Source organism: Coturnix japonica, chromosome 15 (genome assembly GCF_001577835.2).
Source record: "Coturnix japonica isolate 7356 chromosome 15, Coturnix japonica 2.1, whole genome shotgun sequence".
Classification (NCBI taxonomy): domain Eukaryota; kingdom Metazoa; phylum Chordata; class Aves; order Galliformes; family Phasianidae; genus Coturnix; species Coturnix japonica.
The window spans coordinates 3,960,119-3,984,573 of record NC_029530.1 but is presented as its reverse complement, the minus strand read 5'-3'; the positions used below and the strand labels follow the sequence as shown (position 1 = coordinate 3,984,573).

Here is a 24,455-nt window from a genome sequence, read left to right as displayed (position 1 = left end):
ACTGGTTATAAGGAAAAATTTCTGAGGGTGGTGAGGCTCTGGCACTGGCTGCCCAGGGAGGTGGTCAAGAATAGTGGGGATGTGGCACTGAGGGACGTGATCAGGGCTGGGCTGGGGATCTTAGTGGTCTTTTCCAGCCTTAATGACTCTGATTCATGGGTATGAAGGGTTTGGAGACCGTGAGGTGTTTGCTCAGTCACAGAACAGAGCAGTGCTCCTGTGCCACACAGCCCACTGGGAAGCTGAGCTATGCAAGATCTGCACAGGACTGCAGTGAGGGAAGAGATCAAACCCAACTCTGCTCAGAGGGATGGGATCAGCTGGAGATGGCCCTGCATGGGTGGCAGCACCGTGACTCATAGGAAACTCCCTGCTTTCAAGGTGAGCGGTCCCCTTCCTGGCTTCTATGCAAAACATTCTGGAGGGCAGATCCACACACAGTGCTATTTATTGTTTAAGGAAAGAAAGAAAATTTGGCAAAGACTCAGACACCAACTCCTTCTGCAAGCACATCCTTCTGCCCGATGGGATGTGGCTGCTGGAAGAACCCCGGGGCCAAGACACACAGCAGGGTGCTGAGATCCCAGCTGCCGGAGCTGAACTTGGGCACCCATTTACCAGCACAGAACACAGCTCAGAAGCAGGACCAGCCTCTTCCAGCCCCATCTCCCTGCACTTCTATCCCAGGACTGGGGGCAGCACCCACAAAGTCCAGCTTGCTGCTCCCCGACCGCACCACTGGTGACAACATCCCCATCTGCAGCGCAGGCTTTGAGGGGCAGGGACGCAGATGTTGCACTGGAGCAGACTGACACTGAGATTAAAAACACATTCAGAGGATGGGCTCATCAGGACTTCCCGACTCTCCTTAACCTCGATCCCCAGGTGCTCAAGCTAATAACACTTGAGATGCTCAACGGTGGGAAACTCTGAATTGCTCATTAGGCAGCCAAATCGTATCAGAGCTGTTCCAGGGAGAAAGCACTGGGAATCTTTACAGGAACCTTCGGACTCCGAGTCACAGTATTAGCATTGATTTTAAATGAAATAATGGTCCCTGCTGAGCGTTAAAAGCATTCTTTATAAAAAGCCAGCAAGGTAGAAAAGAGCCATTGTGCCCAAAGCCCTGGCATGCCTCCAGGCCCCTTTGCTCTCAACTGAATGGCAGAGAGGCTAATAAAGGCAATCTTCACCTCCTCGGCGCTCGACACCAGCGCGGTGTTTGCCGTAGGCTCAGCGAGACATGATGTACTGTCTAACGAACACGGGAAATCAGCCGTGCCTCCCCGCTCCTGCTTCAAGGTGCTATTAAAGAGCTTTCAAGGGCTGAAGCAAACGTTGAGCTAAGAGCAGGAGAGCTGCTGGCCAAGCACGGCACGTTTCCTCACAGATAAACACACTGCCAGTACATTGCCCTACCTTCCTTGTCCGCAGCAGTGGGGCTCCTGCTCTTCCCCCTCGGGCTGCTGCTTGGCTGCTCCTTCTCCTTCTCCTGCTGCTTGCTGGGGGGCACATCCTCGCGGGAGGATTCGTGGGCCTTTGTGATCTGCTGCTGGTAGAGGGCCAGGGCGTGGGGGGGCACCGGGGGCTTCACGCTTCCGCTCTGCAGGATCCCCTCTGAGAAACCTTCAGAAATCTGCAATACGAGAGTAAGAGTTGAAGCCTGCCATGTGCTGTCAGCATCCCCAACAGCCGCGGGGACAGCGAGAGGCAGCTGCCCCATGGTGTGACCCAAAGCATGCTCCAGAGTTCACCAGGCACAGGAGACTGAAATGTCCCATAGTGAAGAGCATCAGCTCTGCTCTAGGACTAAGGATGCCCTGGTTTAAAACCTCTAATCAGCAGCTAAGTGCCTGTGGCTTCAGCAAGAAGTTACACTACAACAGCCACATCTATGCTCTAACTGAGAGAGCACCTTTGGGTCTTCCCCAAAGTCTCCAACCCAGCACACGAGAGCATGGATTTCCTCTCCCCACCCTGCAAACACTGATGCTCTGGTGCTGACCCTGGAGAAACGATCAGTGTTTTCAGCACACGGCTGCTGGACAGCCTGAATGGAGACACAGAAGAGCTTTCAGATGAAGAAAAGCATCAATGCATTTCACACGGTATCTTCAAGCACACGAGACCAAGAGAAGCACAGCCTGGGAGGGTGCTTGGTTGCTTTTTAAAGCAAAGGAGGCAGCAGTCACATGGCAGTGAGCAGCTTGTTCTGTCCAGACCTCCCACCACTTTCTGATAGAGGATCTTGAGGGACACTCGAACACTGCTGGCAGCCTCCAGCAGCTGGGAACACGTTGTGCACAGAGCACTTTGCCTGCACAGAGCTCCCACCACCCAACCCAGCAGCTCAGCCCATTGCTGGTCCCAGCACTTACGATGGGAGGGATGGCAGCAGCACGCTGCTTCAGCTGCTTCAGGTCCAGTGGTTTCTGGGGTGAGGAGTTCAGCCTGGCCTCGCTGGCGGCATTGAGCAGGCTGGGCCGAGGGGACAGCAACCTGAGCACAGAACATGGGTTACATGGGGAACATTGCAGATGAACTACATGTCTGGGTGCTCTCCCACACCCTGCATCCCCCTGCTGAGCCTGGAGGACATCCCTGCCATCACTGGGGCCATATAGGACATCCCTGCCATCACTGTGGGACATGCGAGCATAGCAGGGCTGCTGGCCCTGTGAGCTGCTGCCTGCTCCCAAACCCACTTCAGATGCTGCAAGGCATATAGGTATCTCCACGTTCCCACCCGAGGGGATGGAGGCAGGCAAAGCCCATGGGCTACAAGGTGCCCAGCTCCCAGAACCTTGCTCAGACCCCAGGGCCGCGTCACTCCAGGACATCTCCACTTTCTCTCCCTCCCAGCTCTGAGTTGTTGAAGCCAGTACATCGTTTCTAAGTTTTACAGCTTGATTTGTTTATTTTAGCTGTTATTTCACTGCTCTTTTCAGCCTATAAATTTCAAGGTCATTCCACGCTCACCCTTGGATGAATAAACATGCGTGGCTGAGCCATGTGCGGGGAATAAATACACGGCTGTGCTGGGACTGCCCCAGCCCCACAGTGTGCGGTGCCTGGACTGGAGGCTGAATGGGTTCCCTGGAGATGGGAGCTCCTGCAGGACTGGGTTTAGGCACCCAGTGCTGGAGATGCCAACTGCTCTCTTGGAGCCTGACCTCCCACCAGCAGCAGGACAGGAGCGAGCTCTGCAGCACAGCAGCAGTGGATGGATGCTCTGCTCCATGAGGCACTGGAAATTTTGGGATTAAGCTTTGGGATGAACAGGGCTCTGCATCCTCCAACCTCCTTCAGCTTCTACGAGGGGCTGGTTGAACTGCCAGCTGACCCAACAACACACCATCCCACGGCCCATCCCAGGCGGCCCGAGCTCTATTCCTTGCATGCACAACCACTGTGCAAAGGCAACACAGCATCTCCTTGCCTCCCCACGCTGCAGATCTGCACCGGGGAGATGTGCGTGGCCTCACACACGCGTTCCCATCTGGCGTGACCTCCCACTGAACTGCGGTACTGGCAGTGCTAGCAGAGCCCTCCTACAGCACATGCTGCATGTAACCACAGACAACCCGCTGCCTCCTCCAGCCCTGACGAGCTCAGGCTGTGACTCCATCCCAGAGCAAACCTCAGGAGCACCCAAGGTGGTCAGTGACCGCTGCATCCTTTGGGCACCCTCCATCCCCTGCTGTCCCTGGCACAGGTTGGGTACCCAGCCAACACCACCGGGTGGGTGGGTGAGCACTGCCCACGTCCCAGACGGGGTGGCCCACGCGGCATCCCCATCCCGCTCCTCGCCTCTGCCTGTGTGCTCGTGAGTCACACAGCACTGCAGTAACCGCCCGCGAGGATACATGGCAGCTGAAGCTCCGTGTCCCGCTGGGCTCTGCAGGCATGGCACCCCAACAGCACTGCCACCACCTGCACCTTACCAGCAGAGTGGTATCAGCAGTGACCATGCAGCAGATGAGTGCCTGCTATGTTTAATATTCCTAGAAACTGGTAACTGTTTGACGAGCAGATAGACACTGACTCATGAAGGAGCCTGGGATGGAAATCTTGTTCCCAAGAAGATGTGGTTCTTTCATAGCTGGGAGCTGGCAAACGTGCTGCTGTCCCATTTGGGCTGGGTTAATACTGGATGGGAGGCGTGGAGCCCTGCTGCTGGCCTCGCTCCCTCTCATAGGGAGGCTTCTCCTGTCTGGGAAGGAGGAGAGGGTGGGGAGGGGTGGTGCTGGCCTCCTTCCACTGACAGAGAGCAGCACCCAGCCAAGAGGCCCTGGCCTCACTGCATGGCCATGGCCAGCTGCATCACAGCATCCCTATCCCTGCCTGCACCACTGCCAGCAAGGGGCTGCTCCCATGGGCATGTGACAGATGAATTGCAGATCCTGCAATTCACCCTCACTGCATCAGGGCCAGCACCCTCCTGGGTTACAGGTGGTACAGATGCATGATGGCTCCCTATCATCTTGTGCCACTGCTACACTTGGTTGCGTTGTAAATAGTCCCATGCATAGTGCAGCATTACAGCCTGACCAGCCCTTGGGGCACCCATCCCCTCCTGGGAGGGACACAGAACATCAGACACTGAACACTGGATGCAGGACATCAGCTTTGGCCCCAGCACCAAGACAAGAGCACAGAGGGGCTTCCATCCCTCCATGCCATGCAGGGGGGATTCAGAAGGTCCCTCTTGACCCAAGTGCCATGTGGATGGAGACATCAGAGAAAGCAACACTACAGGACACGTGTACTTATGTATATTAAATAAAAAAAGCAAAACAACAGGAAACCCTGTCCCATTTGTGAGGCTCTTGGGTGGGGAGGGCTCTATGGCCGTGCTGGGAAGGGACGGGAGGGGAACAGGACATTTATCCTCTGAAGAGCGGAGTGCTTCCCTTCCCTGTCCCAGGAGCAGCGCAGGACGGTCAGATGCTGGGGGGCTGTGAGGCTCAGGCCCCACTGCTGTTCCTGCAGTTCCTCATGTAACCCTCACCACTCTGCTGCCTCATGACCAGGATGGGTATTTCACTTCTACAGACCCTAGCAAGATCTCTGCTGGGGCAGCAGCTCTCCCCTCTTGGCGCTGGGAACACGACTGCTCCCCTGCCAGCATCGACTCAGACAGAAGATCTGTTCCCAGCCCTGATCGCAGGCAGCCCAGTCTACGCCTCCGCATAACTCAGCTGTCCCCAAGGGCACGTCCCGCTCTGTTGCGTCACCCGCACGGGCTGTGAGCGGCAGACGCAGCAGTTCTGTGCCCAGCACCTGCCTGTAGCCACTGCCCAGGGACATTGCCATGGGCCCTGCGTAAGCGATTGCCAAAGGGCTGCTGCCACGCGAGGACACAGTCCAGAATGTCCCTGTGCCTGGGGAAGTGGTATTTCATGCACCTCTCCCCGCTCCTACCTGCTCTTGTCCATAGCATCCTGCTCGTCCATCTCATCTGCGCTGCAGGTTGCGCTTGAGTCACTGTCAGGGTTCACCCCTTGGCCTTTGCTGCCTTTATGGCCCTCCTTCTTCTCGGCCTTGGGCGTCCCCTCAGCCTCTGCCGTCCCCACGCTGCCGACACCACTTTCCACCTTCTTGTCATTCCCCTTGTCCTTCTCCTGGTCGTCTTCGCCCTCCTCCTTCACCTCGCTCTTGCAGGGCTCCTCGCTCGCCTTCTCCTCCGGCTCCTCCGTTTTCACCATGTCCACCACCAGCTCCTCCTGCGCCTTTTCCTCGCCGCCGGATGCTTTGGGGGCCTCCGGAGGAGGGCTGGCAGTGGGAGCGGGGTTGGTGGCGGGGGCGGCAGGGGCTGCAGCAGTGTCGGGGGGTGTGGGAGCCTCTTCCAACTTGAGCGCCGGTTCCCCGCCGGAGTCACCTCCCGGCCCGGGTGGTGCCTTGGCCCCGCTTTCGCCTCCCTCTTTGGCTTCGGGCCTCGGCGAGGGAATGCTCTCGGTGTCGGAGCTGTTATTTACTGCAGCTGAGAAAAGGGAAGAAATAAAAATAAGGATCGGGCTGAGATTCTCACTTCCCATACCGCTGCCTCCGCCCCCTCCCAAGGGAGGAGAACGCCTGCGCTCCGAAGAGAAGATCCCGGCGCTCGGAGCTGGGATCCCCGACAGCGGGGATGCACCCAGGGTCTCACCCCTCAAAACCCACTAAACCCATCCAACCCAGAGACCAAGTGAACACCCTGCCTGGATCTGCTGCTTGGCCCCGTTCCCTGGTGACCTCCGTCACCCATCACCCCACAGCTCGGCCTCGCTCCCAGAGCTGCTGCTGGCACGGCATGTGACTTATGGTGCCCATGTCCCCAGCTCTGCCAGCCCCAGGGCAGCTGGGGCCGGCCCAAAACACCGCGCCTGTTTGTTGCTGCTTAAGCCGCCAGTGGCAAAAGAAAGGAGGTCAGGGTCGGAGAAAGCAAAGCTCTGCCAGTGCTGCAGGACAGGTTAATTATTAAATCACAGAACCATACAACGGTTGGGTTGGAAGGGACCTTAAAGATCATCCAACCCCTGCGATGCGCTGATTGCCCCAAAGCCATCAGGCTGCCCAGGGTCCAGCCAACCTTGGCTCACACATTTCCAGGGATGGGGCACCCCAGTCTCTCTGTGCCAGCGTGAATGTAAAGGATCATCTGTGAATCTAACAGCTCAAAATGAGCTGGAAATACAAGTGCCCACACACCACGGCAGATGAAGGACCTGCTGAGAGGTTGGGCCTATGATCTACATTCACCCTATAAAGGGCCAGGAGACCACACAATGCCCACAGCCCCTTGGGCACAGCTCCTACTCTCATCTCCAAATTGGCTTTCCCACAGCTCTCCCTTTTGTCTCTACAGCAGCATGTTTTGCAGGGAAACGAGCGATATGGAGACATGATGTGTCCTGAGAGTCGTACATCTGAGCACAACCAAAGTCTTCTGCTTGGCAGAAAAATGTGCCAGGAGCATATTGGGAATCTCACCATTCTCCAACATTTATTTCTTAGCGTTAAAGAATGAAATGAATGAGTGAAATGCAGCCACTCAGGGACAAAAGAAATGGGATTTGCAGTGAATGGGGTCAGACCCTCCTGCTCAATGCTGCTCTGAGCACAGGGGCTGCAGAGACACCCGAGGGCTCAGCCATGTGAGCACAGAGGGCTGCTCCAGCACCACTGCCCTCCGTCCACCTGGAGGTACTAGAACTGGGGGACCGGGAAGGGAAAGCCTCCGAGCATGTCAGATCTGTCCTTCATCTCAAAACGACATTGTTTCCTCTCAACTGCTCCTACAAAGAGCAATAACCACCTTCTGCTCTGCGCCTCTGAGTCACGTATCACCTCGCACAAAGATTTACCTGGAATCTGCCTTGTAATAAGTCACTTTCAACAATGATTTGAAAAGATTTCCCATTTCAAGTCCCATTAGCCTGGGTGCTAAGGCCAGGAAGCAGCAGGGTGCCAGCACTGCTGGTTAAGTTATTAAATTACTTTGACAAAAGTCAAATGGGGCTATTGTTGGAAAATTATGCACATTTTCTCCAAACTCACTGCCGCGCTTTCTAAGCGATAAATAGCTGAAAATTGTCACTTTCAAGTTGTTTCCTTTCTTTGGTGCGGCTGAGAGAGAGGAAAACGCTCCCTTAAAAAGAGAACAAGGAGGAAATGACTTGCTGAGCCCTCCAGCCTCACTGCTCTGAACCTGCAGCAGCCCTCAGAGCTCAGCTACCCAAAGGGATGGGGATGGCCATGTTGGCAGCTCTTCCTTTGCATGACCTCCCCAAAATAACCCAGACAGACGCGAGAGGAGGGCAATGACCCAGTGCAGTCTGAAATCCTTGAGGCCTGAAACCCAAAATAATGGAACAGCCCTCAGAGTGCTGACACTGTCCCCGCACCACAGTCCCCGGGCACCTCACCTTCGGCCTCCTCAGCCATCTCCTCCTCGTTGCCACTCGTCCCTGACACCTCCATCTCCTCATCCTCGGCCACAGGAGGGAAGGTGGCTTCCTCGTTCTGAGCGGCGGTGCCTTTTTTCTTCTTTCTCTTAGCATTTCTTTCTTTCTCCTGAGGAAGAGGAAGAGGAAGGTAAGATGGAAAGCAGTGCAGGATAGCAGCTGCCAATGGCAGGGACAACAGGGCCACCACCACCTCTGTGACCCCAGCCCTGAGCCCTAATGAGTACAGACCCTCGAAAAAGGGGCCTCCATGACCACACTCACCACCCAGAAGCCCCATGGCACGGTCTCACCCAAGGGCAAAGAAGGGCCCAGTACACAGCTATGCTTGGAGTTGCCCCTTCCTGGGGAGCACAACACCAGGGGAGCCCTGGGGACGTCGAACCCTGTGCATGGGGTGGACACCGGGTGTAGGATTCTGCCTCCACTCGGTGGTGTCTGAGTGCTGTGCACACCAGGGGCCACGTGCCACAGCCACAAGGGCTCACATGCTGCTGCCTGCTGCCCACCCCAAGGAAAAGTCTCGCTTTTGCTATTGTTTCCTGCTCTTGTTGCTTAAGTAAATATTACCAGTAGGAACAGGCCCATCATCTCCGGCTCTCCCTGCAAGCCCCACACGGATGACGTGTGTAGGACGTTTATTTACATGGATGAGAAGATAAAGCCATGGCGGAAACGTTAACTCTGCTGCTGGATCAGTGCGCTGGGAAGAGCTGGTCCCTGCCCTCCCCCCGACTTTTCAATCCTTTAAAAAACTTCCAGATAAAACAAACAAATACAGCCGCTTTTTGCTTGGAAACGCTGCTTGCTCAAAGGCTATTTTTATCAAACCGGGCAGGAGAGAGGAAAAAAAGGCACTTGAGAAAGTGCTGCGTGCTGCAAGCTCCCACCCCACCCCATCCCCCCTGTGCCAGGTCGCAGTGCCCTGTGCTCACACCTTGGCCGAGCAGCACTTTGCTAACAGCAGGTTTTGCTCTGAAGCAGCAGTTCCCCATCATGCTAATGCAATGACAAAGCCCCACGTTACTATGGCAAAGGCTTCTCTCTGCCTCTCACTCACGGGTCTGTGACTCAGTGCAAGCCTCCCGCGGGCTCCTCACTGGGGAATGAGCCGAGCACGAGCAGCCCTGGAGCAACATCCAGATCCCAGCTACACCCAGGGATCCTCTATGCCCCCATCGGTCCAGAGGCTCCATGGGCTGTGCCTGCAGCTGGGAGTCCCCACCATCACCAGGTGCTCCACTTAATCTGAGTGACCACCAATGAGCCCGCAAGAAGGTGCCAGGGCCATGTGCCCAACTCCTTTTGCATTTTTCCAGCCTCTACTCTCTGCCTACCAGGTGTTTCTTGGCAGTCTGGGACACGGTGCCACTTACAGACCTCGCAGTAACAAAATGGGAGATATCTCATTCAACTGCAGCTCCAAAAATGCCACAATTAGGGGCAGCACAGATGGGTGAGATGCAGTCTGGGATGACAGGACAGAGCAGTGATCCCAGCATCACACCGCCTATCACAGTGGGGACAGCCTCAGCCCCCACCCCAAGCCCTGGCACGCTGCACAAACCATGCTGGATCTGCCCAAGGGGTTGCCAGGCTGTCCTGCACCCCTTGAAGAGCAGGGAATCACAGAAACACTGCTGGCAGCAACCATGCAGCGCTGGCAGCAGCCTGGGGATCCCTCAGCCATCACAGCTGTACACAGCACAACAAGCCCAGGCAGTGCCGAGAATCACAGAACATCCAGAGTTGGAAGCGACTCACAAGGATCATCGAGTCCAACTCCTAAACCAAAGCAAGCGCTCAGCAAGGAGGTGGTGGTGAAGACAGCACCTTATCTCCAACTGCTGATGAGAAGGGTGGGAGGACACCATGTATCCATGTGCCCCGCTTTCCCCTGAGATTAGCTCAGCACACAGAAGGTCAAGGTGATGAGACGGCAATGCCAGGACACATCCGAGCCACCCGACAGTGAGTCTGAGCCAAAACATCCCGTGCAGACAAAGCGAGGCCTCGAGGCTCTGCAGGATGCTGTGATGTGTCCTGGGGCACGGGGACACCTCCAGGCTCCACTTGCCCACCCTCAGCTGGTGATGGGACTGTCCCCCAACCCCACCTTGCACCTACAAGACGAGGCTATTAGCGTGCCCCTAATGAGAACAGCTAATTGAGTTTACTCTCATTAAGCAAAAGGAAGAAAGGCAGCGCCAAGTGGTTTCTTCTCACACGATCAGCGATAGCCGTTGTGAGGGCAGGGGGCAACCTGGGGACTTCAGACCAACCCACACAACAACACTGCAGCCACACGTGTGCCTTGCAGAGGCCAAGGCCAAGTGCTGACTACAAGAGGGAATGAGGAGGCTCGGTTTGCTCGTGAATATATTTAGGAGTCAGGAAGGAAGGTCTATGGCAATTTAATCTCGGTTGTTCTTTCATTTTACTCAGCTTTCTGGCATCTGCTGTTGCCACAAAACAATAGAGAACAATAAATAACAGCTGAACGCTCATTGTTCTCTGACAAAACCGAATCCCATAGCCTCGAATGCTCAGAAAATAAAATGATGATGCTGATATCAACTGCAAGTGAGAGTGAGCAATTAGACAGGAGCAGCACAGCGCTGCCTTGGAGGGACGGAGGCAGGGAGAAATGTGGCTCTGCAGAAAAACCCTTCTGTGATATAATTTCTGAAACATTAGGAAGCGGAGTAAATTAATAAACACCGAGTCCATTGCCAGCTAAGCAGCATGATCTTATTTCAGATGCTCCCCCGTAATGAACAAAGATATCTTTATAACATTTTACATTCAGAGGGCTTTATGCACATTTCATTGCAGTCTTTATATTTTTCTGCCTTTTGTATCACTTGCTCTGTTTCTAAAAGCAATTTGGTGAAATACAGGAACACAGGAGTGTCTCTGTGCATAGAGAATTAATAAGAAAAGAATCACCGATGCCTTCTCTCCCTCTCATTCCTATAGACTGACTAGGATATTAAATTCCTGGGTGAGTCATTGAATGTTTTCCTGTCTTTCTTTTTACTCTTGCTATAATAGCTTGCTTGGAGAGATTCCTGCATTGAACATTGTCCTTTGCATTTTCAAAGCACCCCTTGGGGGTTTAGCCATGTGAATTCTATTAGCCAGAAACTGGGAACCCCAGGATACTCTACAGATGAAATAATTATAATCCTCGGCTGCTCTTAGTGGTCTGTGCTATCTCCAGAACACTCACTGAGCCCCACTTCATTCATACCCTGGACCATATGGCAGAAAAGCAGCGTCAGCCCATTCTCACTGGGAAACCAAGGCACAGAGAGATACACGCGTGCCACAAAGATAACCACCAGGATCAGCCCTCCCCGCACAACACCTGTCCCGCTGCCGCAGCTTTGGGCTCAGCCCCTCCTTTCCATGCACTGTCCCAAACCCCCACATCCCTTTGGCAGCCGCCCTCCTGCACAGCTCCCACTGCCTGCTGGGCGGCCCCATCCGCACCATTCGCACTCCCGGGTCCCTGTGCTCCCAACCCAACACGCTCTCCAGAACACCCTGGTGGCTGCAGGACTGGGCAGACTCACCATTTTCAGTTTGTGCTGCTGTAGGATCTCATCCAGGTTCTGCCTCTTCTTGTAGTTGAAGTAGAAGTTCTTGCACTGCGACACGGTCTTGGAGCCCACCATCCTGGCAATGGCCGACCAGTTCCTCCCATGCTCGAGGAGACCTGCAGTAGCAGGAGGGAAGGAGAAGGGTTTAGGGCCAGATGGACTCAAACAAGGACAGCACTACCCGCACAGGACGGGAAACACCCGCAGTGCACGCCAAGCTCTGCAGGAACAATATGGTCACAGCAACCGTCTGCAGGGCTTCCCAGGATGACTTAGGATGGCCTGTTCGTCTTTCCACGGGGAAAAAAGGCCCTGAACTGAGTGCCTCAGGAACAGAACATCCCACAGCCACAGCATGGGGCCTGGAGGTGTTCCCTTCCCCTCGGGAGAGCACTGCCATGCCCAGAACCCTGCCAGCATGGGAGGGACAGGGCAGGGCAGAGGAAGAAGCATCTCCACGTGGATACCCCCAGGTGCCGTCCCCTTCCTACAGCCCTGGGACTATGCAGGGTCATGCAGACATGGTGTGTTGCAGCAGTGAGTGATGTGGGGTGTGGGCACACGGATGGATGCCCCAGGCACACAGCCATCCCACTCAGTGTGGTGCTGCAGGCACAGCTCCCCAGCTCCTGTGTGGCACCATTTGTATGGGACAGGCAGCCTGAGCACGGTGCTGCCACAAATGGCAACTTCAAGAGCTGAAAACCTGCAAGGAATGAACCTGCAAAAAGCACTTTCCTCTTTTGTAAGGGGTTTTCCAGCACAGAGGTCACAGAGCACACAGCATGGGAGCAGGGACTGCCCGCGTGCCTCTACCCTCTGTCTCCAGGCTGCAGCCAGACCTGGTGCTGCAGAGCTCAGCACGTCCCAGGCCACCACCTGGGAGCTGTGTCCCAGTGACAGCCCAGCAGCCACTCCTGCAGCCCGGCACAGCAAGGGTTAAGCCGCAGCTGTGCTGTATCCTGCCCTGTCCCAGCACCGGGGCTTATCGAATTGCATACAGCACGCAGGCATCACACAGCGCTGAGCACCACAAAAGGCCGGGGCAAGCCAAGAAGCAAGTTGGAGCTTTAACTCTGCAGCTCCCAGCCTGCAAAACTTGCAGCCTCCATCACCACGCTGCTTAAAATGGGGATTAAAAAAAAAAAAAAAAGGAAAGGAAAAAGAGGATGTCCGGTAACCAACTGCTCGGGGCAGCCTGTGCCACAAGCCAGGCTGCTGCTCCAAAGCAAACAAGCCCCTTGGCTCATCGTCCCCTTGGCTCAGCGCCCCTGGGCTCAGCACAGCACCAAGCACAACGCTGGGGGCCGGGGTGGTTTGCTGTGCCCAGGGCAAAGGTTTCCCAGCAGCCGGGCTCTGCTGGGATCAGCAGCGGGACCCAGACCGGCAAATGTGTGCAGATGGAGCCCGCGGTCCCCGCTGTAACACAGTCTTTGCTGACTCTCGGTGCCACGCACAAAACCCCAACACAAAACCCGGACACCTGCTGCCTCTGCACGGGAATGGATGGGGGACACGCACACAGGGACACGGCACAGCCCGGCTCGGCAGCTCCAGCAGCACAACCAAACCTCCAACCAACGGAGTTATGGGCGCGATGGGGGCTCAGCACGGCGCTGCCCCGATCCCCCCCTGCACTGACCCCATTGCCGTACTTACGTGCCGCAGGTCGCGCTGCGCCGGGCAGGGAGCAGAGGCGCAGCATGCAGCGGGCCGGGCGGGGGGCGCTCCTCAAAGCCCCCCCAGGCACGGCTGCCCGCTGCCAAGCGCTGCGAGGGCTGCGCTCGAGCCCTCCCCGCTCATTTTGCTTTCGTTCCCTCGCAGCGGGCGGAGAAAGAGAAGAAAGCAAAGCCGGTTCCTTAAATCCTGGGGGCGAGAGGATCGCAGAGCCATGGGCGGCCGGAGCAGCTGCTGGGGCTGGAAAGCAGGTCAGGGCAGGAAGGGGGCTGCCGACCCCGCTGCCCGGAGCCAGGGGGGGCGCATGGCCCGGCCCCGCAATGCTCCGAGGGCGCTGGAAGCACGAGCGCTGTGCGCTCCCCGGCTCCAAGCTCCGCAGCCCCGGGCTCCGGGAGGGGGCTGTGCAGATTTCAGGAGATGCCCAACGTTGCCAAGAAATAATAATAAATAAATAAAGAAAAAGCGGCAGAAAGGCGAAGGGGAGGGAGCAGCCGCAGCCCCGCTCCTGGCAGCCCGAGGACGGAGCCGGTGCCGCGCTGTGTGCGGAGCAGCGAGCTCTAATCTGTTCCTCTGGCTGACCCAGGGCTCATTGCATCTGAATGTGACCTCTAGACAGAGCATTAATAACGAACGTGGCGCTGACCCAAGCTGACAAGGGGTGCGGCCGCTTGGCACCGACTCCCTCCCTCCCTCTCTCACTTTCTGTCTCCCTCGCTCTCATCTGAATGTCGGCGCAGGGGGAGGGATCCAGGAAAACAAAGCTGGGCTCATAGTTTCCTCCGCTCCAAAGTGAATCAAAGGCGCATTTCTTTGGGGAGATGCGAGCCCGGCGCGGTGCGGTGTCCCGGTACCACGGAGAGGTTGGGGATGAGCACCAGGAGTGAGTGGGCATCGGTGGCACCATGCAGGGAGGGCACCCTGCCCCGATGGATGGATGGATGGATGGATGGATGGATGGATGGATGGATGGATGGATGGATGGATGGATGGATGAATGGATGGATGAATGAAGTGCAGCACAGTGGGAGGTTGGGAGCCGTGCTGGTGGGTTTGGGTGTGATGCTCCGGTATCCAGAGCAGTGCCCGGCCTCTCGCACCCAAAGTGGAGGGATGGAGGCGCTTTTGGCACAGCCGAGATGTGCCATAACCCAGCCCTGCAGAACCACTGGCACCCTGCAGTACTGCGAACGCGTGGTCGGCAGCGCTGACAGCTCCACGCATTGCTCTCCCCTGCTGCCACGCGTGGGAGACGGCGGCACAAAGAGGTGAGTGACGCCGCACAGCCAGCACCCAGCAGCACATACAGCCCATGGGCGCACAGCCCAGCCTTGGGAAGCCATCACCCCCAGCACACACACACCTGGCCATGCAGGCATCCATCCCCATGCCCAAAGCACCGCGGTCTCCCCATCCCCTCTCCTACCTCTCCTCTCTCCTGCCCCATCCTGCAGGGCCGGCTCTATCCTGCAGCCCAGCGCTATCCTCACGCTCTCTCTCTTCACCTCATTCGGATATCACTCCCGCTCCCTCATTGTTGAAAAAATAATGCTCAAAATTAAAATGTGGGCTGTAAATTATAGTAATTACCCAGCGTTTCCCCCTGACAGGCCTTTTGTGTGCCATTTGCTGACACTCACTGAGCAAATCCTCGCAGCTCTCTCCTACACGAGGCAGAAGCGTTCCCCCAGATGTGCTGGGGGGGGGCACAGCGGCAGCACTATGCGGGGCCACGCTTGATGTGGTTTGGCAGTGCCAGAATGAGAGAGATGAAGGTTTTGTATGAAAAATCCCACTTCTTTTTCTTTTTAGTTCCATGGACAGAACAGGACTGGGGAAAAAAAATCCTAATGGTTCAGGCTGGTCTAAAATTCATCTTATGTTCTTGTGCTGCCTTGGAAATCAGCCCTCAAAAAAAAAACAACAACCCCAACCACCTCCTGTATCCAAGGAAATATTGAGCATCCGCCCAAAATGAACTACTGAGTTTTCATGGGTTATTTAACTCTCTGACATCGGCTTCTCACGTTCTGAATTAAACACAGAACGGCTCACATGAGAGCACGCACACAGCCAGCACAACGGGCCCCGTGTCACCTGGAGCCTCAGCCTTTCCAAAAGCCCTTTCCTCTGCTGCTCCATGTTCACAATGACAGAAAGCAAACTCACAGCACCTCCCACACTGCCCTGCCTGCACAGAATGTGCCCACGCAGCACCGGGCTGCCCAGTCCTGCCATTCCATCCCAGCAGAAGGAGAAACAGCGCAGGGAGCACCGTGTTGGTTCTGTCCATTGTGCCAGGAGCACTCAGCCTCGGCACGGCTTGGGAGGAACTCAGATGAGCAAGAAGCTGCCACTGGCACGTGATCGCTTTTGGGAGTGCAAAACCACTTGTTAGAGGCGGCAGTGGGGAAAACCCAGAGCCGGAGTGAGAACAGATAGCGGGCTTAAAGAGTAACGAAGGTCACGCGGAAACCTCCCGGTTCAATGAGTTCAGCTCCACTGCTGCTGTGTGGCACAGCCCCAATGGGGCATGGAGCAGTCCTCCCCAGCCTGCCTCCAGCTCCTGCGTGCTTGGGATCCCCCAAATGCCCTGACATTGCCTTGTACGGAGCAGTACCCAGCTCTGCCAGGCCCAAAATGCACTGGGGACCAGTGCTGAGCAGCCTGGTTAGCGAAAACCTCCTGCTTTTACCTGTAATCACAGCCCCTGTGCAACAAGGCAACATCAGAAAAACACGCTACCCCGTAATTATACCCATCTCAGCACATTTTGACAGACGAGTGAATCAAAGTTTATTGCATAATAAAAGTGTCATTAAGCAAGAACTTTCCTCTCGCTAGGTTTTCGTTCCCCTAGTTAACTTTAATAACACGGTACTCCCCTTTATTGTCTCTCCCTACAGACACACTCCTGCCCTCTCCTACTTGGAAGCGCACCGTGCAGCTCTGCTCTCTCCCCATGAGGCTGCTGGCTCTGCTGCCAGCTCCCAGCATGGGGCGGGTGCTGGAACACCACCAGCAAACCCCTGCCCCATTCAGGTCCCCAGGCCCAGCTTACAGGAGCAGGAACGTTCTCACACACTTCATCTTTCACCGCTTTTAGGAGTCCTTCAGTGCACATCCAGCATCAAACAGTGAGAGGCACTTTTCTTGCAACCAGATGCGATCTCCAAAACAAAGGTCCCCACGGCAGCGCTCCCCTCCTGGCACCTGCTCACCCTGTGCATGGCACTGGGCCACGCTGCCTGATTAACATCTATCCATTAAGTCTGCATCTATGGAGAACAGCATGCAACAACACACAGCATTGGCACTGGGCTGCAGAGAGGGCTGGAATGGTTCAAGGCAAGCGAGCCAAGTGCTTTGGGACATTCAGAGGCAAAGGAATCCAAGTGCACAGCTCCACCAGCACCTGGGAGCTCTGAAACGTGCCACCAGCATCCCTGCAGCAGGTGCACTTCTGAAACAGGGCCGTCCCCAAACAGCACTCATTTCCATTTCAATTTTGCTCTTACAGCCCTCCTGGACCGGCAGGAGCAGCAGTGAGACAGGCAGGACGCACAGCCGGCAACTTGGCAGCAGAGCAATGGAGCAATGGGACGGGACTTTGGGCCAACAGGACGGCGAGCACCAGCACTGCAAGGGGAAGTGCAGGCAGGGCAGTGCCACGCTCAGCACTTCTAGAGATGGCCTCAGCAAAGGCTCTGAATCAGCTCAGGATCACTGAGCACCTGTGACAGGGCTCAGCACCCACAAGGATGGAGCTTTGGAGAGCAGTGTGGAGCTGTGCCCAGCACCATGTACACCTGGGATGTCCAGTGGAACGTCCTCCTTGCTCCCATGCTGCCATCCAGGGGATCAAAACAGCTCCTAGAGCCCACATGGCACCGCCTGACACCCCTCTCACTTCCCCACAACCCCTTAACACCACACAAAGAAGAAAGAAAGTGGGTTCTTACCCTTCTTGGCCGTTTCCATCTCCTCTTCAGTCCAGCGAGAGCTTTCATTCATCTCCAGAGAGGCTGGGAGAGAAAGGAGAGTGGTCAGAAGGGTGGGCTGAGTGAGCCCACACCAACCCCGCAGGCACCACATCCACCCCATGGACACCCCATTCTAAACCAAACCACACAGACATCCTAAACCCACCCGCAGACACTGTGCCCCCAGCCCACTCGCAGGAGGTGCACGGCAGCCCGCGTGCAGCACCCTCCCGGGATGCATCGCAGTGACGCAGAGCTCCGTGTTGGTTTCTTTGGGGCTGGGAGCGCAGCCAGATGGCTCGAGGGAGGCACCATATTTCCTGCTGAACGGGTGCCATGCTCTTTGGCCCGCCAACAACAGGTACCTAAGCTGAGCCGACACCGGCTGCGTGCTTTGGAGGTGGCAGACGTGGGGTGGGATCATCACCCTCAGCAGAGACGGAGAAACAGCGTCACCTTGGCGACTTGGGCACACCAACTGCATCTGCCAAGGGAGCCGGCCCTGCTGACAGTGGCTGCTGGGGATGGCAACCCTGTCACTGTGCTCTGGGACATCACAGAACCACAACTGGGGGGGACTGACCCAGGGATGCACAGTAGCAGAGGGAGAAGGGGAGAGCAGGGGGTGGCTGTCACCACACCATACCCAGTGTGGGGACCCAGGGGTCCTGTGTGCAGCACTGTGCACCCGTCCCACTGGCAGCCTGGCACTAAGAGCAAACCCTACAATAACAAGCCGGGCTGTGAGTCAGAGGCAAAAAAACAACACGGTAAGGAAACAGATTTCCGGTTTGGGCTGCCAATGGGTTATTACTCTAAACAACAGGAGAAGCATTATTTCAACAGTGATGAGAGATGTTTTGACAGTGTCCTTTTAAAATGGAAAACAGGCTGATAGGTTAGGCTGGAGGATACGGACAAGGAGGGGAGCACCTTCCAGGGGCTGGACACAACAGGAGGATGAATGAGATGGATGGATCCCCTTCCAAGGCTACAGGGCACAGCTGCAGGTGCCACCCAAGCAGGGCGCTTCCTCCAGCACCAAGGCACAGGCACATGGAGACCTCCCGGCTATCCCCTCCCCGGGCACAGGAGGGGCTGCAGCTCTCACTTCCTTGAAGCTGGGTTTTCCCGGCGCTCTCTCATTTACCTGAAGCCGTGTGTCACAAGGCTCAGCTCTGAGATGACTGTTACTGCACAGCAAGGAGCCGTCAGAGCGATGGCCCGTTTGCTTTGATTAACGATATTTACTGAGGTTGCACAGTTATGTAACAGATGCCTACTGGGAGCTCCGGCACGCTGCAGTTAAACCACAGTATGGTTTTGTGTTGTTTTTTAATGTTCAATCAGTATTTAAAACGCAATAAGTTCCTTCGCCAACCTAAATTAAAGCACGATTGGAGACAAAAAGAGTAACCAATCGCTCAGATCTGCCGCTGGAATCTGTCCACATCCTTTTCCCAACCTAACACGGTCTGAAGCCTTTCCTCCCCGCTCACGTGGATATCAGGATGAAAAACCCCATCTGAGTTACTGGCGTTATCTGCTGCTTCTCTGCAGCGCTGCTGAACAAGTTTGAGATGGAGCACAGGGCTCCGCTGTGCCGGGAACTATTTATATCGGCGGTACGAGAGCAGCGCCCGCCATCAGGCTTCAGCCAGTTGTCAGCAGAGAACAGGGAGCGAAACACCTCCGGGTGATTTATAGCACATGGAACAGAGCGAGCAAGGAACCGCGGGGAAAGGAAACCGAGAGGAGTCACCCTGCTTTATTTTCACTTGCCTTAGGTGGTGCGGTCATAATTTTGTACTTGACGGAGTACAAAACATTGGAAAATCAGCCAAATTCCTTCATTTATTTGCTGCTCTATGTCAGTTTCTATGGGTAACCACTATCAGGGCTGCAAACACGAGTGGGGCTGTGGATGCTACTGCGAATCCCTGCCTACCCCAAGCAGCCCTCAGATGGGGCAGAAGAGCACTGAGGGCAAAAACATGGGAGACCAGGAAAATGAGCAGGGAAATGATGCAGCTCCGAGCGCAAAGCTGGGCTGCATGGCATGGCCACAGCCATGGTGCTGGCTCCTAACACACACCAACACAGCACCGCGTGCTCCCCACTCCCCACACCCACAGCTACACACCCAGCTCGGCGCTCTGCTGCGGCGTGGCTGCCTCCTCGCTGTTGGCTTCGTTGGCCATGGAGCGGGTGATGCGGCCCTTGCGCCGGCCCTGGCTGTTGGCGGTTTTGCGGCCTTTGGAGGTGACTGTTTCCTTCTCATCGTTGTCTTCCCCGGACGTGTCGTCGTTCTTGTCCCTGCAAAACCAGGGAGAGAAGAAATCGTCATTGGGTTGGCATCATTTTTAGGTCAAACAACTGTCTCCCTGCACGTGCTCGGGGTGCTTCTGGAGGGGCGGGTCGGCATTTTTTGCACACGCAGACCCTCTTCCTGCCTAATTTGGGGTTGTTGGTGGGGGGGTCGTTCTGCAGCTGGCTGCAGCTCCACCACCGCGTGCACGCAGGGACCTGACAGAGACAGGTTTAATACCAAGCCATTCAAATTCATCACTGCCTCCTCCTCATTTATCTTCCTGAAAAGGACCTGCTGGTAAATGTCTCAGCAGCCTGGATATAATGAAGCCAGATGTTCCTTTAAAGCAAGCATTAAGCCCATTACAGAGTGCTAGCAGCCCGCGTGCCAGCCTCTCCCCGCCGCAGCTCCGGCGCTCCCTGTTAGTTATGACTGTGTCAGACAGCGGGGCGGGCGCAGCCATAAAACCGCTCCCATCCCTCACTCTGGAAGCTCTCACGTTGACATCAATAACACTAAAGGTGAAGCGCCGTGCTCGGCTGCGCTCAGCCAGCTCCTGCAGCACGGGGAGGCTCTCGCAACAGCAAAACAAGCCCGAGGAACAGGGTGGCTTTGCGGGTTGAGCAGGTTTAAAAATAAAAAGTACATCAGAGAGATGTTTGGGAGCAGCAGGGATGAGAATGAACAGCAGGGCAGGCGCTCCCCTTCCTTCCCTCCCTGCAGATGAGGAGGTAAGCACACGCAGTCCCATATGGCATCAGGCAGCCCTGGACTGCATCCCATCCCTCATCCTACTGCTGTATCCCACCCCATGTCCCACCTCACACCCCACCAATGCATCCCATCCCACGCTCCATCCCACGTCCCAGCACTACTGGCAAGGAACTGGGAGCTCCCACACCCTGGGGTCCTGCACAGCCCTCCCTGCGGGCAGCGGGGACCTTGGGAAGGCTTTGCTTACTTTGTCAGTTCTTCTTTGTCATTTTCTGTTTCCTGTTTGTCTTCCTCCTTGTCTCCCTCCTTCTCCTTTTCTTTCTCTTTTTCATCTTTCTCTTCTTGGCTGCTCCGGGGCATTTGCTGCTGCTGCTGAAAAACAAGGCACATAATACAAAACAAACTCTCAGTGCAGGGCCAGACACACGGCAGCACCTGGGCCAACCCAAACAACCACAGTCAAACTACACCAAGGGGCAGCGGCCAGGAAGAAAATGCACAGTGGGGTGCCCGTCTGCAACAGGGCTAAAAGCATTATGGGGGCATTAAGGGGCTGTGGGACCGGCTGTGGCTGTGCCATGCCCCAGCTCTCATGGAAGGCAGTGCAGCAGCCCTACTGTGCCCTTTGGGGGGGGCTGGGTAAAGCCCAGGGGTTGAGCACATGGTGACACCAGGGAGGGACGCGATGGTTGTGGTGTTCCTGGATTTTGTTTCCACAGCTGCAGGAAGGAGGATGCTGGGGAGGCCCGGTTCCCCTGACCTCCCTTCCCCCTGGTGACCAGCAAATGAGAGGAATTTCAGAGGAAAGGAAAAATTAGAGGCGGAAATGATTTATTCAGCCGTCCTGCTCCCAGCTAATGCAGCCAACAGCACCAGGATTGGGCTGGGATTGGGACATTAAAGGATTGAACGCAGCAGGTGCTACAGCACCAGTGTCAGACCTGGTATGCCAGCCCTAAACTCCGCAGAGAAGCAGTGGGCACTCGGTGGCAATGTGGCTGTGAGCTGGAGTCCGGCTGCAGAGGAGCAAGGGGCACAGCCCGGCATGCACTGCCCTGAACTCCCTGAACCCCTGAGTCACAGTGCAGGCGGCAGTGAACCCCGCATGGGTTCAGCCCCAAGAGGAGCTGCAGGTGATAGCAGGGACCTGCCTGGGGCCGGGCTGCATGGGGGTGCAAGGAGCAGGCTGTGTCCCTGCCATCACGTCTGCCCTTTCCCATGTGCTGCAGGAGGGGAGGGGTGCCCAGGTTAGTTCTGTAGTGCTTCCACCCTTTCTTCATGAGTGTTTTGGTTTGGAGAGGAGGGCCAGCAGACCCCAGGCTTGTTCCTGTGGAGGTCTCAAGCCATGGTGGTGGGACACCAACCAGCACTTCTCCCACTGCAGAGAGCATCTTAATCCAAGGATGCCCTCTAGTGCTTGCCCTGCTCCAGCTGGGGCATGGTGCCCAATGCCAGAACTGTGTGGGGACAGAAACACCAGCGGCCAGCCAACCCCAGTGCTGCGTGCCCAAACCTCAGCCCCAAAGCCACTGGGGCCAACACTGGGCACAGGGAGGTGACAGCTGTGAGCCGGCCCCTCGCCCCAAAGCAGCCGTCCTCAGGCTGCCCATGGTATACAGCGCCTATTCTTAGCCCTGGCTGTGGACCAGCTCGGGATGATTCAAGGGATGGGACGCCATCCCAAAGCGTGACGGGCCAGGAAATGCTTCCCCAATTACCAGCCCATGCTGCCTTCTGATTCACACTGCCCCACTTTGAGGCAGGCCGGCAGGTGGGCTGGCCATGGGATGAGCTGCAGGCCGGCACCGAAACTGCTCGATGGAACCTCCCCTTCAAGCACAGCCCCATGGCCCCAGGCAGAGGCACTCGGGGGGCAAAGGGACAGACTCAAGGCCAAGGAAGGAGCTGGTGGCAGTGAGCAGGGCCATCCCTTCCATCCCTCCCTCCCAGGCCAAGTGCTCTCGTTGCCTCCCGCCCTTCCTCCCCAGCATCGCGCTGTTTGGTTTTGCTGCCAACACATCCTGTTTATTTAAAAAGGCCCCGGGACAAATCGCATGCTGTACGTGCAAGCAAGAGCCCAATCCCACTCTGAACCCGCAGAGCCGCGTGGCCTCCTTCACTGCTGCTCCATAATGCCAAACATCTGCTCACCTCCGACCCCACAGCAGTGGGAGGAGCAGAGCGGTGCCAGCCCCACTGGGAGCCCCCACGCAGCCCCACCGACCCGCCCCACACAGTGACACCAGGACAGCTCGCTCACATCATCTCGCCCTGCCCACCTGGCACATCGTGTCTGGGGGACACCCGCCTCCAGGTAGGTCCCATACACCGAAGCTGAGAACAGACCAACTCTTAGCACTGCTCACCACCCCTGGGTGCAGCACCCTGGGTCTGGCTGGGAACAAGCAGCAGCAGGGAAGCAGTGCAGCTCCTCCCATTCTGCTTCCTCCCTCGGTGGGAGGACGTGGGACGCTGCTCTGCACCTTCACCCTCCCCAGCCCCACAGCACAGTGACAGAGCCATGCGGATCCATTCAGGGACGCTGTGCTGCCATCAGCCCCATCGCACCCCGGACCCCGGCACTCACCTCCCCAGCACCCGGCTCACGCTCACGGCTGCTCCCTGCCAGCCCCACCGCCGGCCGCGGGCCCCTGCTCAGCGCCCAGCCATCCGGGCTCACTGTGCCTTACGTTCTCCAGCTCCAAAGGCTTCCTGACGATTTGCATAGTTAAGCCGTAAACTAACCACAACATTCCTCTTATGATTTTGCAATCTGCTGGAATAACGTGGTCGCTCTAAGTCGAGTCGATGAATCATCATCTATAAACCACAGCTCTCGTCACCAGGGCTCTCAGCGCTGGCTGCAGCCGGCGTGATTAATCCGTGAGGATGCCAAGCTTTAACCTACGGCGCAGGGCTATTTATTTTCCAAACTCCCAAACCTCCAGAGAACCAACTCTCCTCTCCTGCCTTCCCCGTCCCCTCTGTGGTGACACACACACACTGGGCTGCAGCATGAGAGCGGAGCCATGCGGACACCTCACAGCCCACAGTGCTGCCCAGAACCCTCCACCAGGCCCAGCCCTGTGCCCACTGCTCTCCTCTGATGGACACAATGGGGGTCCTTGGGGACACCCACCCTGAGCCAGTCCACAGCCCTATGCGGGGATGGGGCTTTCAGAGGAACTCTTGCCCCAGCACTGGGTTTGCTGCCCATGGGATGCCATTTGGCAGCTGGATCACATCACCTCCATCATCACCATCATCCACACCCTGGGCTCCTACTGAAGGCAACAACAGGCACAGGCTGCCCAGGGAGCTGTGGGGGGCACTGCTGACTCCCTTCTCCCATGGGTGACTTCAGATTCGTGGCATTTACAACGTTCTCCAGGAGAACCAGGGCCGAGATCACCACACGCAATCAGAGAGCTGTAAATTAAAACCAGCTCAAGATAAGGCAAAGGCAGATGGCCCTGGAATGCCTGGGGCTGGCTTACCATGAGCATCCTTCCACCCGCTTTCACTCTGGATGCAGAGCACAGGCAGGAGGGCTTATGAATACATATATGTATCACGTCAGCAGCTCCCAGAGTCCGAAGCCTCTGATGTGATGGTCTGGAACATCTCATCCCCTGTTGCCACCCACTGCCACAGAGCCTGGCTTCCCACGGCCACGCGCAGCACCCTCTGCTCCTGGGAGAAACCACAAATCCAAACAAGCCGCTGCCAAAACAAGGAGGGGAGGAGGAATGTCTGCTGGCTGCACCACTTTGATTGCTCGCGGCCCAGCGTTGGGTTGGATGCTGATGGCTGCGGAAGTGGATAAAAGATGGGAGGACAGGCTCATATCTGATAAGGGGAATGGCGGGGAGCTCAGCAGGGAACACAGGGCGGCGCTGGGGCTGTGCTGCTTCTCCACTGGGTAACCACAGGACAGCACTGGGGCACGGTGACAATGGTAGACTGTGGCTGGCAGGGCCTGGGCACCACGGTGATGGGCTGATGGCTGGACACCATGACCTCAGAACTTTTCCAACCTTAATGATTCCACAATTCTATGGCTGGGAGCCTCTTAGCACAACCAAATCCAGCAGGCTCTGAAACGTGGGGTCTGGTGGGGGCCCTCCTATGGCACAGTGATCTCACCCAAGCGCAGAAGCAATTGTACAGGATCCTGCTCACGCAATCCCTCCTTAACATCACTGAGGGCTTTTCCATAAGT

At 56.4% G+C, this 24,455-nt stretch overlaps 1 protein-coding gene across 12 annotated transcripts in view; it reads right to left on the bottom strand.

Annotated features, from left to right (window-relative positions):
- Window positions 1-24,455, bottom strand: part of NCOR2 (nuclear receptor corepressor 2) — a 121,397-nt gene that overhangs the window by 28,949 nt on the left and 67,993 nt on the right. For 11 of the 12 annotated variants that reach the window (XM_015877795.2, XM_032447859.1, XM_032447863.1 and 8 more), the window contains exons 15-22: window positions 20,481-20,605; window positions 19,352-19,524; window positions 17,188-17,250; window positions 11,525-11,667; window positions 7,908-8,055; window positions 5,425-5,983; window positions 2,379-2,499; window positions 1,420-1,636 (exon numbers count right to left, since the gene is read on the bottom strand). In XM_015877795.2, the coding sequence (XP_015733281.1) occupies window positions 1,420-1,636; window positions 2,379-2,499; window positions 5,425-5,983; window positions 7,908-8,055; window positions 11,525-11,667; window positions 17,188-17,250; window positions 19,352-19,524; window positions 20,481-20,605 (1,549 nt within the window). The remainder of the gene's footprint in view (window positions 1-1,419; window positions 1,637-2,378; window positions 2,500-5,424; window positions 5,984-7,907; window positions 8,056-11,524; window positions 11,668-17,187; window positions 17,251-19,351; window positions 19,525-20,480; window positions 20,606-24,455) is intronic. The other variant, XM_032447858.1, reaches the window with a different exon arrangement.